Consider the following 20,558-nt stretch of genomic DNA (forward strand, 5'->3'; position numbering starts at 1 on the left):
AGAATAAGTTATTGTTTTTATATGTTTGTTTACAGGTTTATGTAGAATGTATAAGATAATACCTTGTTATCATTTTATCCGACCACCTCTAATTTTTTTTTAGGTAAATTTCGCTTTATTTCCTTTTAATATAAAAAGTATTTTATTAGGTTGGCTTGATAATTCAAATAGGATCGTGGTGGATGATGTGGGATAAGTTAATCTCACGCAGATATCTATTTAAAAAAACTTACTTTCTTTTGATAAAAAAACATACACTTTCTCAACAGTAAAAAGAACAATGAGAACGCAGAACCTCATGTGTCTTTGAAAAAGTTTAAACAAAAATCCAGAGAGTTTTTTTGACAAAGTCCAGATTGTCAATAGAAAATCATTCTTCTGAAAGGATTATTTAGTCGGATAAAAGGCGGACTACAAGATAATTTAGTATGTTACAAAAAAGAAGATAATTTAGTACAAAAAAAAGATATATGAGTTCAAGAGGCTACATAGACAATTAGCATATGGACATATCTGCTCAAGCTATGATAGCCAGTCTTAAAAACCGCCACAGTAGAAATTATAAATCAACAATTCATTCTGAATGAGATTGAAGTGAAAATTGCGAAGTTGAAACATGGAGAGCAAGGCGAAGATGAATTTCAAATAGAGTTTTAACATCTATTCTATTAATTCTGCAGCATCTATTCTATTAATTCTGCAGCATGATCAATTGATATATATTTGGTCTAATTATTTTAATATAATTATTAAAATATTTTATTAATTATTAAAAAATATTTTACACCAATTTGATTATAGAAATAATAAAATATGATTAAAAATATAAATATGAAAAAAATTAAAATGTAAAACAAAAAATATAACCATCATTTAAGGACAGATCAAATCTAGTTCAAAATTTTTTAAAAAAAAAATAATTTAAAACAGACTTGAAAATTATTGAGAATCCAAATAAAAGAGTGATTTGAATAAATATGCTACTCCAAATTAAGTACCATCACCTCATGGTTACCCATAACCATAAGAAATAAGGAACGACCTCCTCAAATATTTTATTAATTATTAAAAAATATTTTACACCAATTTGATTATAGAAATAATAAAATATGATTAAAAATATAAATATGAAAAAAAATTAAAATGTAAAACAAAAAATATAACCATCATTTAAGGACAGATCAAATCTAGTTCAAAATTTAAAAAAAAAGTTTAATTTAAAACAGACTTGAAAATTATTGAGAATCCAAATAAAAGAGTGATTTGAATAAATATGCTACTCCAAATTAAGTACCATCACCTCATGGTTACCCATAACCATAAGAAATAAGGAACGACCTCCTCTTTTATTACTTTTTCTCATATATATGAAACTTCTTGATTTTGAGGCTACTTGCGAGTGAGTACTCGACGAACTGAAGTCATATGATAACCTACTCCATTATTCAGATTTTGATAATGATAAGCTAAACCATTTTAACTCATTTTTTTTTGTCACGAAACCATTTTTACTCATATATGTATTTAAATAGATGTTATATAATATATGGATCTTTTGTCAACAAATATATATATGGATAGAGATAAAACAACCAACGCCGAACAGAAAATAACTCTTGAGAAAAGCTTAAGCAGACGATTTGGGTACATCACTTCACCATCTAAAGAAAGCTTTAATGAAGAATAGCAAAGGCTTTCAAAAACTTCTTGTTTTTTTTTCTTGCTTAAGAGTTAAGAGCTTTCAAAAACTTGATTTGCAAATTAAAATAGTACCTCTACAATTTAATATGACATCTATTGTATAATTAAATAGTCGCCAAAGAGAAACATCTATTGTATAAATATTTCTGGTTAAATATAATTATATATTAATTTGAAAAAAAATCATCAAAAACATACATAATTTCCCACTCCTCTTGAATAAAGAAAGAATAGTTCATTGTATGCTTATCACATGGATGATGGATCTATATGTTATGTTATTATATATTAATCGTTCCGAGTAGGACTACTTGTGTTCCAATAAATTTAGTGAAAATTGAAAACTGAATTTTAAAAGTAGGAGTACGTTAAACTTTGTGGTTTACTAATGTTCCAGAAAACTTGTAGGTTTGAAAAAAAATGATAACACATATTCTAATATTTAAAATATTAAATGATGAAAAATTAACTTGAAAATGTTTACAATAACGTATATGGATTTTCGTTCGCTAAATATACATATGTTGTCAGTTTTCAGGAGCCGTACAGATCAAAAATCGCATTACCTAAAATTTTGATGATAGTTACGTATAGTAAATAAGTCAATGCAAATCTTATTTCAGACGATAGTGATGACGGATGCGACGAGAAATAGATTGGTAAGAGGCCTTTTTAGTCTTGTGTTATAGTAAAACAAAATTCAGAAGCTTAGCAAGACAAATCCAAATTGAATTTTATATCATCTATTAAGTTGTTAAGTAACTATCAAATGACATCTGTTGAAAAAAAATATTTTGCGTTGTGTGAGATAAGAGTTATAAATTAGATTAAAGTCAATGGATCCAATCTACCATGTCCAAAATATTATGCATCTATGCCTCGTCATCTTTTGGCACAATTATACAAATAATTCATATAATATAACAGAAGATCACAAAAAGTATAGCTTTACATGTTACTTGTTTGGACTAGGTCCGGACGTTCGGTTCTTTGGGTCAGATTCGGTTTCTTTCAAATTCGGATCTTTCGAGTTTCTAAACATTTAGATCTAATAGATAATTGCAAATTTTCAGTTTGGACTCGGATCGATTTTCTCGAATCCAGATCAGTTTAAATCTATAAGTAAAAACCTATTAAATACTCGTAAATTTTGCAACCTGACTGAATTCAAATATTTATGATTTGAAAAAAAACATGACACACTCAAACTCCATCAAACTCAATCAATATTTATCATGTATATGATATATCTAAAATTTTACAAAATAATTTAAATTAAAATATTATTAATTAAATAAAATTTAAATTTAAATTTCATTTTAAAGCTTCATATTACTTAAAATGTTACAAAATAATAATAAATATTGTTAACAAAAGATATTTCAATGAAATCATAAAATAATATATATATATATATATAATAGAATATAAAAATCATAGTTTTGGATATACATGTTTTAAGTCAGGTACAAATTGATTTTTATCGGGTCGGATCTATTCGAGTCAGTTTTTTTCGGTTCCGGTTTTTTCAGAAATAAAAAATTTAGACTCAAAAAATACTTATAAATTTTTGGTTCGATTTTGGATCAGATAATTTTGGACGGTTTTGGTTTGCCAGCTATTCAAACGCTTAACATATGAAATTTGAGTTATATCAATTCAGGAATCCAAACGCAAGCTAGATTCGTTTATTGACCTGAAAGCAAAGTAAGGCCACCGGAGGTTTGCAGACCTATTAGTCGAGTGACTTCGTTCCTCAAAATTAACTGATAGGTTTGGATTTTCGATCCACTTAAAATATCCGGGCCTAGTTTGGACCTTTAAGTAAACTACAAAAATGTCCATGTTATTGCAAACGTCTTACATTTCGTCCGGACTAAAGCAAATTATTATATTTTTGAGTAATTAAAAAGCCACTGCTGAAATGTTTTAAGGATAAGTATTGATAGAATTTTTTTTTAAAGTATTGATAGAAATAAAAATATATTTGCCACGATTATTGTTAGAAATAAAAATATGTATATTTTTTAAACATGTTGCATAGCCGTAACAAAAATGTTGAGATTTTAGCTCTGTTTTACAAAGGAAATTAATATCACAACTCGCAAAACTGATGGGCATGGAAAAGGTCCAGCCAGGAAAGCAAAAAGAAGTATAATTTTCTAGGCCTTTTATGAGGGTTGTTACTTATTAATGTTTGGGCCTCACCCCAATAAACACCCCAATAAACAAAAGTCCATTAACACAACTCGATAATAGAGGCTCTATTGATTCATGCTATCTACCAGTCTTCTTGCTACACTATCAACAGTAGACACTCATTAATGTCGCAGAAAGTTTTGAATTTTAATTTGTTAGAAATTCAGTAATAAGGAAAAAAAAACCTTTTTAAATATTATTTATCGTTTTTCCCATTTGCGTTCATCACAAATAAATCAAAATTCAGATCTCATGACTACGCCCTTCACAGAACCACCATAAGACTACCGAAGACGCTGCTCCTCTTCATCAGAGCTCTCATCTTCTCCGGCGCCGGGAATGTCAGATCCGATGCCTCCGATCATCGTTACAAGGAAGGCGACTCCGTTCCGCTCTACGCCAACAAGGTCGGCCCATTTCATAATCCCATGTAAAAAACGATACCTACCTCTTAAATTTAGATCTGAGATTGTTTCGGATTAGAGAAATTGATCGTTAATATGATTACAACTAAAGCTGCGATCGATTCTAGAGACTCTGAAGTTCGATTCTGTGTTATAGAATGTATAGATGTTTATGATGATGAATTGATAATGGTTGCAGTGACAGATGTTCTAAAAATCGGTCTAACCAGCACATAGTCGGCAAATCAATTTTCTTAAATCCGGTTTAAGCAACTCAAATTGGTTTAAACCGTTATAAATCGGTTAAAATCCGTCTAAATCGGTCTAATTCTATCTAAATCAAGTAACAATTATGTACGTAAGTCCACAAATTTGTTTGACTCTGTTTTTTGGGTATCTAATTTATTTAATTCACCAAAATAATGTTAGAATTAAATCTAAAAAAAAACGAAAAATTAAATAGAAATGTAAAAAATATGATAAATATGATAAATAATTCTTTAATGCTTAGTCTTCAAATAATCAGTTGCTAGACCTTTACAAAACTTTTCCGCTTAACATTTCTTGAACATTTGCTACTTCCAGCGAGTTCAAGTATTTCCTCTACAAGCATATCCAGTTTGAGATTTTGTATAATAATGACCGAGTGATTGAGATCAACGCTAGAATGGATCCTCATTCGCTTGTGGATCTCACCGAGGATAAGGAAGTTGATGCTGAGTTTATGTACACTGTGAAGTGGAAGGAGACGGAGACTCCTTTTGAGAAGAGGATGGATAAGTACGCCATGTCTTCTTCTCTTCCGCATCACTTGGAGATTCACTGGTTCTCTATTATCAACTCTTGTGTTACTGTTCTTCTTCTGACTGGTTTCCTTGCGACGATCTTGATGCGAGTCCTCAAGAATGATTTCATGAAGTATGCTCAAGACGAGGAAGCTGCTGATGATCAAGAGGAAACTGGATGGAAGTATATTCACGGAGACGTGTTCCGGTTCCCTAAGCATAAGTCCCTCTTTGTTGCATCTCTCGGTAGCGGTACTCAACTGTTCACTCTGTAAGTCTCTTTTGCTGCATCTCTTCGTTTCTTTATTTCCAATAACTAACTGTAGCTTCCCTCGTATGTCATCAGCACCATATTCATCTTCATGCTTTCCCTTTGGAACCATCGTTGTGATCGTCCTTATATGGACAGTAGTGACTTCACCTTTACTTGTATTGGGCGGTATCGCCGGTTAAAACAGCAAAGCGGAGTTCCAAGCTCCAGTCCGCACCACCAAGTATCCCAGGGAGATCCCACCACTCCCATGGTACAGGAGTGCTATACCTCAGATGGCCATGGCGGGTTTTCTTCCTTTCAGTGCCATCTACATCGAGCTATACTACATCTTTGCCAGTGTCTGGGGCCATAGGATCTACACCATTTACAGCATCCTCTTCATCGTCTTCATCATCCTCTTGATCGTTACCGCTTTTATAACCGTTGCCCTTACTTACTTCCAACTTGCCGCTGAAGATCACGAATGGTGGTGGAGGTAAAGTGTTCATATACAAAGTTGAGACCAAACCGGTTTATCTTCCTTACAGTATGGTTTTGATTGGGTTTGGATCGGTTAAAACTTTACATTTTTTTTATATAATGCAGATCATTCATGTGCGGTGGATCGACTGGTTTATTCATCTACGCGTACTGCTTATACTATTACTAGGCGAGATCAGACATGTCTGGTTTCATGCAAACATCCTTCTTCTTCGGTTACATGGCTTGTATTTGCTACGGTTTCTTCCTCATGCTTGGAGCTGTTGGCTTCCGCGCCGCTCTCTTCTTCGTCCGCCACATTTACCGGTCGATCAAATGCGAGTCAAAGATGTTTTGCTACCTACCAAAATTGATGTTAGGAGTTTTGAGGCTCCTAAGTCAAATGATAGTAATGTGGAAGTAAAATGTCGAACCAGTTCTGAGGGATTTCAAGCACTAAGAATGCAAGCACTTACTTAATCTAAATGCAACAAATGATTTAAAATGATTTCAGAATCAAGTAACTACTATGATGACAAGATAGAAATAAAAAGCAGTAAATGAATGACTTGCTTAAATATGATAAAAGAGAACTCATGGGCACAGGAACATGATTTCGGGTGATCAAGTATCAAACAAGGATGACAAAATGATGAAACAAACATACGACCTTAAGCCTAAACACGATCCTAAGCAAGCTCTATATCTAGATGAATGCTCATTTGCTAACACATCTCAAACATCAAATCTCTTTGGCTGAATGATATGAAAGCAATCAGTAAGAACAGGTTTATTAGCTATCCTAACACTCTTAACAACAAATGTCTTTGGCAAGATGCATTAAGAGCCTAGCAGAGTTGTCTCAGACATTTCAACAAACACCTTTTGGGTGGGAAATGTCTAGAGAACAACTTTCGAATGATCAAATCGAAAGAGGCAATAAGAACACTCTACTAGCAAGGCTTGAGATTGATCTACACTAAAGACATCCTTGATCTAACCTAATCACCCTAGTCTCCCTAACCCATGAATTCAAAAGGGAACTACTCACTAATCTTCATGTTAAACCTTAAACCCATACTGGATTTCAGATTAAACATGTAGATGAACACAGGAAATCAATGAGAAATCGATAACAAAAGATCAATGAATCCAAAAGATGAACTTTCCAAGAGTATTTTGTGGTTTTCTCTTCAACAAAACATAATCTGCCCAAAAGTGGCTACAATCAGTCTTAAACTTAGGTTTTCAGAGTGCCAAAACGACCTAAGTAATTGCAAAAAGGTCCTTGAACTAAAAAGAAATTGCAAATAAGAAACACGCAGCGACCTCCGCAGGTCGCTCCAGCACGTCGCTCTGGCCCTTGGGAGCGACCTCGGATGGTCGCTGCGAGGGGTCGCTCCGGGATGTTTTCTTCATCTTCGAGTCACGTAAAGCCGAGCGACTTGGAGTGGTCGCTCTAGCTTTGGTCGTCAAGGTCGCTCCGGCTGGAGCGAGGTCTCACAGCGACCTCTGTAGGTCGCTCCAGGATCTTCTCGTCCAATCATCCTCCTTTTCACACCTTTTGAGCTCCAAATGCATCCCAATGTCTCCAAAAGCTCCATAAGATGCTCCAATACCTGATAAGGACTCATGTATGCAAAATGCAACCTAAACAAGGCTAGAATCTAACCTACATGATGAAAATGCATGAAAAGGAATGGGTGAAACAATGCAATTATGCAAGACATCAACTCCCCCAAACTTGTTCTTTTACTTGTCCACAAGTGAACTTTCTAGAACTCATTGAGAAAGAGGATGTAATGGTGGGAGCTCATAGCCAAAAGAAACACTCATAGGACTAGATTTTACTCAAAGTCCAAAAATAGCACACTCTCTTATTGCACTCTAGCTTCTCAAGGCCTATCCACACTCCTATGCCTCTACACAAGTTACAATGCTCATCCATCAACAAGCTCTTTAGACCAACTCTCACATTCATTTATACAACACAAAAGGTGAATACTTGCAAATGGGGACTTGATCTCAATCATTTGGCTTGGTAAGAGTGAAAATGGTCTAATGTGAAGCAAGAGGGGTTTCAAATGCATCTTTCATGGTTACTAACTCTCAAGAAAAGGAGCAAGAACATTATGCAAAATTTATCTAAGAAAAGGAGCAATTCATGCATACAATGACTTGTTCTTATCATTCTACCCTTTTTCTTTTCATCATCCCCAAACCCAAAGATACCACTTTCATCACTCACCCAATGAACACTCTTCTTTTTCTTATCTTAACCAACTAGGGATTTTTTTACTAACTCTTTTTTTCTTTTTCTTTTCCCCATTCTATTCATGTTTCTTTTCTTTTGACTCTTAAGGGGATTCTATTTATACACTCTAGAGTTTTTTTTTTTTTCTTTTTTTTTTTTATCCCTAGTGGTTTTCTTTTCTTTTTGTTCACTTCCTTCACTTTTCTCTCACACCCCAATCCCAAGATTAAAATCAAGCTTACAAACCCAACAACCATCCTAAGTGCTAGCTCAAATGAGGTCCTAGTGCTAGCCAAAGATAAGAACAAACCATTGTCGCTCCTAATACTCTCAAGATTTTGCACATGACAAGCTTTCACAAAAAGGCATCACTCAAGCAAATCAATGGTGGCTTCAATGAATGGTAAGGGTTAAAGGGTATGGGAGTGCCATTTGGATTAACAAAAGGATAATGAATGAAATAAGATAACCCAAATGTGTATGAGATCCATGACTAAGTATGCAAGTGCCCATATGCAAGAGAGATTAAGTTCATTACATTCAAGTTCAGTTTGGAGTTGGTTTTCAAGAACAATGTCAATATCAAGCAAGCAACACGTTTCAAGAAGAGCTTTCAAGGCTCGAAACATACAAGGCTTTTTCAAGAGGTGCATTATCAATTCAAGCGCGAAGTGGTGTTCTTTCCAAGGCATTTTAAATCATTGCTCCCAATGCAAGTGAAATGCAACCTATATGCTCTAGACTCTCCTAAAAGGTGCAAGTGAATGCAGTCTAAATGAAATGCTTTTTTTTTCTTTTTATGTATATATATTTTTTTTTTTGTTTTTTTTTTTTTATGAATATGAATGAGAATGCAATGCATGAGACTCTTAGACATGAAAACAAACGTGATCAAATACATGGTACCTCCCCCAAACTTAATTCACACAGTCTCTGTGTTGTTAAGTCGAAAGAGATACCCAAAAGGAAATCTAAATGCAAAAGAAAATGGTATTTACAAGGGAAGAAGTGCGGGTTACCTTCTATGGGTGGTGAGTGGAGCCAGATGGGCCAGCGCCATCATCTGGTGGGAAGTAGGTGTAGTAGCCTCCAGCTGAACTGTAGTCTCCATACCAGTGCTGACTCTGAACCTCCTCAACCTCTATGTCGTCATCTGAAGATGCCAAGGATGGAGATTTGTTTCCTGAGGATGAGGGTTCGATGGGAGGGTTCCTGTCTAGGCGCCGCTGCTGTCTCTCAGTGCGGGGGAAGCTGAGGGTAGCAGGATGAGGTGGACGCCGGGGCTGTGTAGCGTCCGGGAATTCAAAATCTGCTCTGCTGCATCCTGCTATACCTCCCCTCGTCAGCACATCAGCCATCTTCCTCAAGATCTTCGATGTGAACTTGGCCTGCTGCTTCACCGTCTGGCTAAGCGCCTTGCACTTAGTCTTTAACTTCTCAATTGTTCTGTCCTGAGCCTTGTTCCATCGCTGCAGGCGGCCTATGTGCTCATGAGCATCACGAAGAGCACCATGTGGAAGAACCCCGCTGTAGGGTGGGAAGGAGTAGCGTGGTTGACCATAGACGGGAGGAGAAGCCGCCCTAGCAGGTCTCTCTGGCTCAGTCTCTCTCGACTCCCTTGGTTGCCAAGGTCGACCTAGTTCAACAACGGGATCGAGAGTCCCGTGTTCCCCAAGAAAGTCTGTCGGGGAAAGGTCAAAGCTGATGACTCCAGGGATGATCAAGCTCGTCAGGTCCATGTTCGGGAGGAGTACCTCAGCTTCCCTTCCGTTCAAGCGATAGTGGTAGACGTAGCTTCCCTGGTACATCCCACTGAAGTAGGTGGCTATCTTCAAGTAGGCTCCATCAATGAGTTTGGGACCAACTCCACCTCTTCCTAAGTTGATGTGCTGAGCTTGTAGGAGAGGTGTGATCATCCCTCCAATCCCTATCTTTGGATCTTTATCCCCTGTGGTCCAAGCCCAGTCTCTGTAGTGCTCAAGACGACTCACAAAGAATCCTACCATCCCAAATCTGTCGTAGATGTCTGTGCTGGGGAGTGGTAGCTGTCCCGGAGTAGTGTAGGGACTGATAGCAGGGCAGATAAGGCGGAGATCTTCCTCAGTGACGTTACCATGCTGTTTCCGTGGGTAGAAGAGGTGTACAAGCAGTCGGTGGAGGTAGCGCACTGTAGGGTGTCTGATGCGAGAGTTCTTGTCAGCGCCGGTTCTGTGGTTAATTCCAGTGATCAATTCCCACAGCTTCTTCGGGAGGCCATCGCACCTCGGAAGAGTGGTCTCCTCTGCATCTTGGAAACCCATGACTGTCCCAATGTCCTTGAAGTTCATGTAGTAGACCCTTCCATCGATCTTGAACTTGATTTTCCCCCATCCCTGCCGCACATGTCTAGAGTCGTGGTAAGTGACTTCCAAAGTAGACAGGAACTGAGAAGTGAGCTCCTTGTAGGTGGGGTAAGCCATGGTGAGTAGCTTTGGCATTTTCAAATGCCCCAACAGCTCCGCCATATCTGAATCAATCTCTAGCGCCTTCAGTAGCTCAAGGTCAGCAAACCTCGTTGCCTGCCAGCCCATCCCATTCATCAGGTGATCATACAGCTCTTCCGGAGTTGGAACCTTCCCCCTGTCCCTTTCAACAGCCACACCTTTCCCTTTTGTCATCTTTGCCTTCTTCGCAGGTGCAGGCTCCTCGTCTGACTCCTCTTCGCCTTCCTCACTCTCCTCATTAGTGGGAGGGGCAATACTCTTTCCCGCTCTCTTCCCTTGTTCAGTCGACTTCCTTGCAGCTGAAGTCGTTTCTGTTCTCCTTACTTGCTCAGTAGACTTCCTGGCAGCTGAAGTCGTTTCTATCCTCTGCGCTTGCTCAGTGGACTTCCTTGCAGCCTGAGTTCGCTGCCTAGTGGTCCTCTCAGTCCCTGTTGCAGCGGTTTCAGTTTCTAGAGACTTCCCTCTTTGTGCCCAATCTTCCGCATCTCTTGCCTCCTTGTCAGCTGTCAACTGTGCCCTTGTTTTCTTACCCATCGGTACCTGAAAAATCCAAAGCTTGAAAAGGACAAAGCACGTCAGTGGGAGAAGTCTCTACCAAGCAGCTCAATCACCACTTGGGATGACTGCAAGAAAGCTTTCCTAGAGAAATTTTTCTCTACTTCCAAGACAGCTGACTACAGGAATGAGATTTCCGGATTCAAGCAGAAGAACTTGGAAGGATTCAGTGAAGCATGGGAAAGGTTCAATGGCTACCTAGCTCAATGCCCACACCATGGTTTCAACAAGGGAAGCTTGCTTAGCACATTCTACAGAGGGGCCTTACCTGAGTACAGAGCAAGATTGGATACTGCAAGTAATGGGAACTTCTTGGACAGAACAGAAGAAGAGGCAGGGAAACTTGTTGAAAACATGGTCAAGAGTGATGCTGTCTACAGTGGGGATCATGACAGAGCTGATAGGTCCGCAGACAAGCAAACAAGAAAAGAGATAAAAGCTTTGCAAGACAAGATTGACATCCTCATTGCTGATAAAGCTTCTCAAGCTCAGATGAACTTTGTTGGTAATCCACAGCAAGAGATACCAGCTGCTGTCAATGAGGTTGATGGTCTGGAAGGTCAGGAAGAGCTGTGTTTTATCAACAACAATGGTACTTGGTACAAGAAGGAGCCAAACTTTCAGTACAACAACTATCAGCAGAGACCTTATTCTAACAACCAGCAGAATGGATACCAGCCTAGGAACAACCACCAAGGTGGCTATCAGCAAAAGCAAAACCCTCCTCCTGGTTTTTCCAACCAAGGGCAGCCCTCTTCTCAACAGCAGCCTGCTCCATCTAGCTCTACACCCCAAGAGAGCAGCACTGATGCACTCCTGAAAAAAATCTTGGAGTCACAGACTAGAAGTGAGAAGCATGTTAGTTATGAGCTGAAAAACCTTCACAACAAGATTGATGGGAGCTACAATGATCTCAACAACAAGTTCAGAGCTTTGGAGAACCAATTTGCTTCCATGAACACTCAGCAAAATCGCCAACAAGGCTCCCTACCTGGAAAACCTGAGCAGAATCCCAAGGATGCCAAAGCTATCACACTTAGGAGTGGTAAGGAGTTACCTCCTAGAACTCTCACCAAGGATGCTGAGAAACTAGGTGAGGGGGTGGCCATCAACATAGATGATGAGGTGGTTATTGTTGATGAGAAGACTAATGATGAGGTCTTGGAGAAGATTGTGGAAGCTAAGGGTAAAGGAAAGGTTGGAGAGGAGAAGAAGACTGTAAAGGATGGTGAAGTTGTTCCTCCAGCAAAGGAGAATGCTTTTGTCCCTCCTCCTTATGAACCCAAACTTCCATTCCCTGGTAGGTTCAAGAAGCAGTTGCTGGAGAAGTACAAAGCTCTTTTTGAAAAGCAGATGAGTGAGGTTCAGATCACAATGCCAATCATTGATGCTTTCATGCTGGTTCCTCAATACAGCAAGTTCCTGAAAGATGTCGTGGCATCAAAGAAGAAAGAGATGGAAGGTATGATGATTCTCACTCATGAGTGCAATGCCATAATTCAGAGGCTTGATGTTCCAAAAAAGCTAGAGGATCCAGGATGCTTCACACTTCCTTGTACTCTTGGACCTATGATGTTTGAGAAGTGTCTCTGTGATTTGGGAGCTAGTGTGAGCTTGATGCCTTTGTCTGTTGCTAAGAAGCTTGGTTTCACTCAGTACAAGAAGTGTAGACTTTCTCTGGTGTTAGCTGATCGTTCGGTGAAGTACCCTGTTGGTATCTTAGAGGACCTTCCAGTGATGGTAGGAAACTGTGAGATCCCTACAGACTGTTGGTAACTTTGTCGTTGTAGTATAGTGGTAAGTATTCCCGCCTGTCACGCGGGTGACCCGGGTTCGATCCCCGGCAACGGCGCCAATTTGATGTTAGGAGTTTTGAGGCTCCTAAGTCAAATGATAGTAATGTGGAAGTAAAATGTCGAACCAGTTCTGAGGGATTTCAAGCACTAAGAATGCAAGCACTTACTTAATCTAAATGCAACAAATGATTTAAAATGATTTCAGAATCAAGTAACTACTATGATGACAAGATAGAAATAAAAAGCAGTAAATGAATGACTTGCTTAAATATGATAAAAGAGAACTCATGGGCACAGGAACATGATTTCGGGTGATCAAGTATCAAACAAGGATGACAAAATGATGAAACAAACATACGACCTTAAGCCTAAACACGATCCTAAGCAAGCTCTATATCTAGATGAATGCTCATTTGCTAACACATCTCAAACATCAAATCTCTTTGGCTGAATGATATGAAAGCAATCAGTAAGAACAGGTTTATTAGCTATCCTAACACTCTTAACAACAAATGTCTTTGGCAAGATGCATTAAGAGCCTAGCAGAGTTGTCTCAGACATTTCAACAAACACCTTTTGGGTGGGAAATGTCTAGAGAACAACTTTCGAATGATCAAATCGAAAGAGGCAATAAGAACACTCTACTAGCAAGGCTTGAGATTGATCTACACTAAAGACATCCTTGATCTAACCTAATCACCCTAGTCTCCCTAACCCATGAATTCAAAAGGGAACTACTCACTAATCTTCATGTTAAACCTTAAACCCATACTGGATTTCAGATTAAACATGTAGATGAACACAGGAAATCAATGAGAAATCGATAACAAAAGATCAATGAATCCAAAAGATGAACTTTCCAAGAGTATTTTGTGGTTTTCTCTTCAACAAAACATAATCTGCCCAAAAGTCGCTACAATCAGTCTTAAACTTAGGTTTTCAGAGTGCCAAAACGACCTAAGTAATTGCAAAAAGGTCCTTGAACTAAAAAGAAATTGCAAATAAGAAACACGCAGCGACCTCCGCAGGTCGCTCCAGCACGTCGCTCTGGCCCTTGGGAGCGACCTCGGATGGTCGCTGCGAGGGGTCGCTCCGGGATGTTTTCTTCATCTTCGAGTCACGTAAAGCCGAGCGACTTGGAGTGGTCGCTCTAGCTTTGGTCGTCAAGGTCGCTCCGGCTGGAGCGAGGTCTCACAGCGACCTCTGTAGGTCGCTCCAGGATCTTCTCGTCCAATCATCCTCCTTTTCACACCTTTTGAGCTCCAAATGCATCCCAATGTCTCCAAAAGCTCCATAAGATGCTCCAATACCTGATAAGGACTCATGTATGCAAAATGCAACCTAAACAAGGCTAGAATCTAACCTACATGATGAAAATGCATGAAAAGGAATGGGTGAAACAATGCAATTATGCAAGACATCAAAAATCCCTCAAAAGAGCTTCACTTGCGAGATTTTTTTTGGTAGAAAGGAAGAAGAGATCGTTCCTTTAGGTATTAGATAAAGACTCTTATTTTACGGTAAGTGATCATGTGGAACTTGTGTTTTTTAGTCGAGTCTCTTTTCTCTGCTTATACTATAGTGTTTTCTCTCCTTTTGGGTAAATTAATTAACTACATTGTATCTTTTTCTCTTACATATATATTCTGAGATGAAAATAACCGAGTTTCTTCTATATTCATGTTCTTGGATTTAAAGGCCTACATGCATGGTATCTTCGATTTGATATATCTTATATCTATCGCATGGAACACAATGGTTGAGCAGACAGTATTGAGTTAGAAAACAAGAAATTGGAAGTTCGTGTGTGTTGTACCATTTGGTCCGTGCTGACTCTCATCCGTCAGGCACATGAGGATCCAACGGTCTATAATAAGGCCTACAAAAGTGACTAAATATATTTTCTAAAATGTGTTACTTGACTAAGATGGGATAAATTATCTGCCACTGAGATCTATGAAGCACGACGAAACGCCACCAAAAACGTTCTAAATTGCTGTGAATTGGAGTTTTGTGTTTGGATGCGGCTAGATCCAAGCTCGTTTGGACCTCTTTGAAGCTCAACATAAACAATACGTAATTGCATATATAACTAAATTTTATACAATTACTCAAAATCCAAGAATATTTGAACTTGGCATGGATATTAAAACCACACTACTTACTTGGATACATATCAAATCACACGTCTATTTTATTTATTTTTTTATTTTTTTTTGGTGTAACATCTGTCCTGCTGCAAGTAATAATTATGAGGAAATGTACAAATTTTGTTTTGCACATATTAATAATAGTTTTTTTCTTTGTTGCTAAAATTTGATATTAATAATATATAGTCTTTCTGTTTTCAATGAGATATTTTGAATTTTTCTTTTGATTTTTTTAAAACGTTTGTAGTGACGTTTTTCAGCAACTAAAACATTTAATTAAAAATCATTTTCTTCCAATTTCATTTCGTTTCTGTTTTTTTTTTATTACTCGTCGCTTTAATGAGACAACTGATACTTTAGGTAAAACCTGTTTAGAGCATCTAAGGTGTTCTATAAAATTAAAAAAAGAAGAAAAAATAAAAAGACACAAAAAATATGTCTTATTTAAGAGATATAAACAACATGTCTTACTGCACGTGTCACAGCAGCATCAACTTCTTCTTCTTTTCTCGCTCTCTCTCTCTTTCTTTCTTCTTTTCTTTTATGTTTTATTGTTTTTTAAAAATATATATATTAGCTAAAGGATCATATTAAGAGTTATTCCAATAAGGATGCTCTTATGCATGAACGTTTGCAATGGCTATTCTAACTTCTTCTTTTTTCATATCAGTGGCTATTCTAACTTTAATAACGTAACCACATGAGTGTTACGTGCTACGTGCGATGTGTGGGTCATACTTTTAAAGGGTAACTTAGTAAATTTGAAAACTGAGTAAAGGATGATGCAGGCGCGGGGTATATTTGTCTGTGCGGACCATGCTGCATACGACTTTTCAAATAGTTCTATCTTTTTCGTACCACTAAAAGTAAATAAATTTGTCTTATTTTACCTTCTTTTTCTGATGAAATTTCAAATCTTATTACCTTTTTACTGTATCTTTTATCGTCCTTTTTATTATTTTCTTGGAAAAAACACCTACCACTATGATAAATCATAAACCACGTACATATTATGGATAAATATATTAAATTTTTTTTTGTAAAAGAATATTGATGTTATTTTTGTTTTTATATGTCACCATTTTGAACTTTGTTTCTTTTAGAGCTAACAATGCCAGGGGCGATCCCAGAAATTATTTTTTGTGGGGTCAAAATATTTTAAAAATGTCTCTGAAGGGAGTCGAACCCGGATTTGTGGGTTCATGTAAGCACATGTCAACCAAATTGCCACAGTAAATTAATGTAATTATGTTACAAAATCTGGATTATATTATTTTTTGGGGTGTCAAGTGACACCACCATGTTACATGTGGGTTCGCCCCTGAACAATGCCACAATGCATGTTTCCTTTCCTGTGTCTCTGTCACTTTCTTACAGCCTTATCTCTCTTCTGTGAGAAACAAAGTTTGTTGTTACCAAAAAAAAAAGTTTGTTCTTATTACTAAACGTCAATTATTTTGTACATTAACAATAGTCAATAAAGGAAATTGTAACTTAGATCTTTCTGAAAAATTGTAATTTTAATATCTAAAATATATATTTAGATAAGTCTTGAATTATTTTTAAAAATCAATGCAATTCCAGTTGAATTGCCACGTCGAATAAAAGGGTGAATAAATAAATAAGAACAAGCAAATACTACATTTTCAATATTATCACAGATTATAATACCAAAATAATTACACTGTTAAAACTAGAAGTCTAGCACAAGCACAAGCACTAGCATATCAGTTTAATGTTCATATTTAGGTTTGTAGGTTTATTAGACTGCACATGATTTTTTTTTGTATTGCATGTATAAATTGAAACAGTTAAATTTTTTTAACAGTTAATGTTAAAATTATTAAATTATTTTGACCAAAAAAAAGTTATTAAATTACTAGAGAAAACAATGGGAAGTAGCTAAGTGGAAAATAACAAAGAACAACTTGCGACAGAGGCAAACATTATCTAAGTACACATGTAAATGAACAATTTCTGAAGATTGTTTTAGAAAACAAGCGATATTATAAGAATGACTTTTTGGTTTAATATGTAGAAATATTACCTTTCAAAAGTGTCAGTAGCAAATACTCCATATGTTTTTAATCTATTTTGGTGTTTCTAACATATTAAAAATATTTTCATATTGACTATATGTGCATTATTTTGTAATTAATTATTTCTCATAATTTTAAGTAAATAAATCTAATCAACACAATCAAAAATATAAGTTCAAATTTAACTCCAATACCTAATAAAAATATAAAAGAACTAAAAGAATCTTTAGATCATTTAATTTTCAAAATGAAAACCTTTTGATTTTCTTTTTTAGAATTTTATTTTTCATCCTTAGAAATAATAATAATAAATGCGATTTTCTTTCACACAGTATTTTCCAATTTGAATAACTTTTTGTCCAAAGTTGTTTCTTCATGTTTTCTATATTTTTATGCTTTAAATTTTTGATATATATATATATATATATATAAATAAAAGTATAAGTATAAGTTTATTATAAAATACGATTAAATTAATATTTTCATGTCAATTTACAACGGATTATTCTTAATTGATAAAGATGATTTCAGAACAAGAAGAATAACCCGCTTTTGCAAGTTACTTGGAAGATATCAAAGTTCTGAAGACAGAGAATCTCGCACGAAGTGCAAAGAAACCATTGTCGTTTTCGTTTATATGAATGTAGAGTTAGTAGTTTGGTCTAAAGAATCTTCATGAGTTTGTTTATGTTGATGAAAAAAAATTCTCTATTTATGGTTGAATATAATAATAATAATAATAATTCAAATATTAAAATTAAACAGTGCTTTTATAGAGCGAAATATATCAATTTTTAAAAAGAAAATTACACACATATTTAAAATTGATGGACATGTATCTTAACTAGGTTCAATGGTTGATATACTTCACCCTGTTATAGTTAGATTTCTATTTATGTATTCTTTGTTTTTCTGTTTGAATTTGTTTTATCATGGAGTGTATGTTTTTATAAATATAAATAAATTGGTAACCTTATTCTTTTGTAATTTTCAGTTCTATTAAGTTTTTTTTACTATGTTGGAGTTTACATATTCATTTGATATATTTTATCATATTTAAAATTTTAAACTATGTATAGAAACATAGATTTTCTTAGGCCTGGGCGTTCGGGTACCCATTCGGGTTCGGTTCGGGTTTTTCGGATTTCGGTTCTATTTTGTAACACCTTCTAGGTCCCATTCTAGTAAATCTACAAGTTCGGTTCGGGTTCGGATATAACACATCGGTTTCGGTTCGGTTCGGTTAATACCCGAAGTAACCATATATCATTCGGATTCGGGTTATATCAGATCGGTTCGGATATACCCTAAGTAAAATCTAAAATTCAATAGAAAAACATAAAAATATATACTTATTTATATATAATGGAGTATTTAAGATATTTTTTTAAAAAAATTAGATACTTATTGTTAGATATCATGTTGAAATAAACATGAAATTGAATATTTTAAGTACATATTTATGTTTTAAATATTTATATTATATATTAATTCGGACATTCGAATCGGTTTGTTCGGATATTTTTCGGGTTTTTCGGGTTTTCGGGTTTTTCGGATTATCCATTCGGGTTCGGTTAATAACACTTCGGGTTCGGATATGTTTTGTAACACCCTACAAGATCCATTCGGATATTTTTTAGAATTCGGATTCGGTTCGGATCGGGTTTTTCGGTTCGGGTTCGGTTCGGATTTCGGGTTACGGGTTTTATGCCCAGCCCTAGATTTTCTTATCATGTTAATATTTTCATATTTTTCAACCATATATTTATTATTGTTCATCTTTTTATTTAAATAATAATATTTCATTATATGTATTGATGTATATTTTAATTTTAAAATTAAACAAAACCCAATATCATAATCTCCTAATCATCATCATTCATCATAAAGTTATAGTCATATGTCTGAACAAAATCTCTAAACCCATTAAAATACTTTCTATAGTAGAACATGAATTGCATATACATATATTTATACAATCTTTGGTCAATTAAAGGTTATATGTATAAATTTATTTTCTGTAAATAATCACATTAGATATGATAATATTGTCAGATAATAAAGTTTTTATTTTGTAAAATATAGTGGTCACAAAAGACTATTTTAAGCTTTCTGTTGGACATAAATTTTCATATTTATTTTATACAATCTTTGGTCAATTAAGGTTTATATGTATAAATTTATTTTCTGTAAATACTCACATTAGATATGATAATATTGTCAGATAATAAAGTTTTATTTTGTAAAATATAGTGGTCACAAAAGACTATTTTAAGATTTTTGTTGGACATAAATTTTCATATTTATTTTATACAATCTTTGGTTAATTAAAGGTTATATGTATAAATTTATTTTCTGTAAATAATCACATTAGATATGATAATATTGTCAGATAATAAAGTTTTATTTTGTAAAATATAGTGGTCAGAAAAGACTATTTTAAGCTTTTTGTTGGAAATAAATTTTCATATTTTAAAAAAATTCATATTTATTTTATACAATCTTGGTCAATTAAAGGTTATATGTATAAATTTATTTTCTGTAAATAATCACATTAGATATGATAATATTGTCAGATAATAAAGTTTTATTTTGTAAAATATAGTGGTCACAAAAGACTATTTTAAGCTTTTTGTTGAACATAAATTTTCATATTTATTTAGTGAGACATGATACATACCCAAGTGCCTGAAAAGCACAACTTCTGGAGATTTAATATATTTGAAATTAAATAAGAAAGAAAATGCCAAAATCAAATTTATTAGAACGAATATAAGAACAAAACTGAAAAAGACAAAAAAAGACTCAGATTTCAGTGTAAAACACACATATAGCAAGAAAGGGCCCATCTGCATAAGTGAGCGAGCCAAACCAAACCAGAAATTTCTTTTCATTTATGATAATTAAATAAATATACAACATATTTGGCCAGTCAATAATCAATATTCATCATTTATATTATTATTTTATATAAAAGATAATTTGAACCAAAAGCCAAACTATATATATTTTTCTGAACAATATACAAAAATCTCCAATTCTTTCGATATCCCAAAAAATAATAGTGAAACCTAAACCATTTTTGACTAGTGAACCCTAAACCATAATTTTAAAATCTCCAATTGTTTCTTTATAAAAGAAACAACATAATTTTGAAAAAAAAATAATGAGTAGTTGAGAAAAAAAAATAATGAGTAAACAACAATCAAAGGACTAAAATGCCTATGGATAAAGGGATGTCGACTCATAAATCCCATCAAAGAAATGAGGGGGTAATTTGTCATGACATAAAAATTAAGCATATGGTTGTTCCTTTGCGGGAACCGGGAAGTATGAGGCAATCCCATGTGATGAGATACTTTCATGTTAAGCCACATCAAAATCCACCAAAAAGTACCATTATCGTTTAGATACCACTCAAATATTCCATGATTATATTTATTGTTAATTACATATTTA

At 35.1% G+C, this 20,558-nt stretch overlaps 1 protein-coding gene, 2 non-coding genes and 1 pseudogene across 3 annotated transcripts; 3 read left to right on the forward strand and 1 right to left on the reverse strand.

Moving 5' to 3' along the window:
- The first annotated feature begins 4,891 nt into the window (after positions 1-4,891).
- On the forward strand, positions 4,892-6,748 carry LOC108825319 (transmembrane 9 superfamily member 3-like; annotated as a pseudogene).
- Positions 6,749-11,178: 4,430 nt separating this feature from the next.
- LOC108834220 (uncharacterized) lies at positions 11,179-12,890 on the forward strand. The gene is made up of 6 exons (XM_056995002.1): positions 11,179-11,184; positions 11,226-11,657; positions 11,739-12,159; positions 12,208-12,272; positions 12,321-12,722; positions 12,771-12,890. The coding sequence occupies exons 1-6, from the start codon at positions 11,179-11,181 to the stop codon at positions 12,888-12,890; spliced, it is 1,446 nt and encodes a 481-aa protein (XP_056850982.1).
- On the reverse strand, positions 11,231-11,338 carry LOC130500457 (small nucleolar RNA R71). The gene has a single exon (XR_008939082.1). It is a non-coding gene; the product is annotated as a small nucleolar RNA R71 (small nucleolar RNA).
- Positions 12,891-12,894: 4 nt separating the features above from the next.
- On the forward strand, positions 12,895-12,966 carry TRNAD-GUC (transfer RNA aspartic acid (anticodon GUC)). The gene has a single exon. It is a non-coding gene; the product is annotated as a tRNA-Asp (tRNA).
- Positions 12,967-20,558: the final 7,592 nt, after the last annotated feature.

The sequence above is a fragment of the Raphanus sativus genome, chromosome 9 (assembly GCF_000801105.2).
Source record: "Raphanus sativus cultivar WK10039 chromosome 9, ASM80110v3, whole genome shotgun sequence".
In the NCBI taxonomy this organism is placed as follows: domain Eukaryota; kingdom Viridiplantae; phylum Streptophyta; class Magnoliopsida; order Brassicales; family Brassicaceae; genus Raphanus; species Raphanus sativus.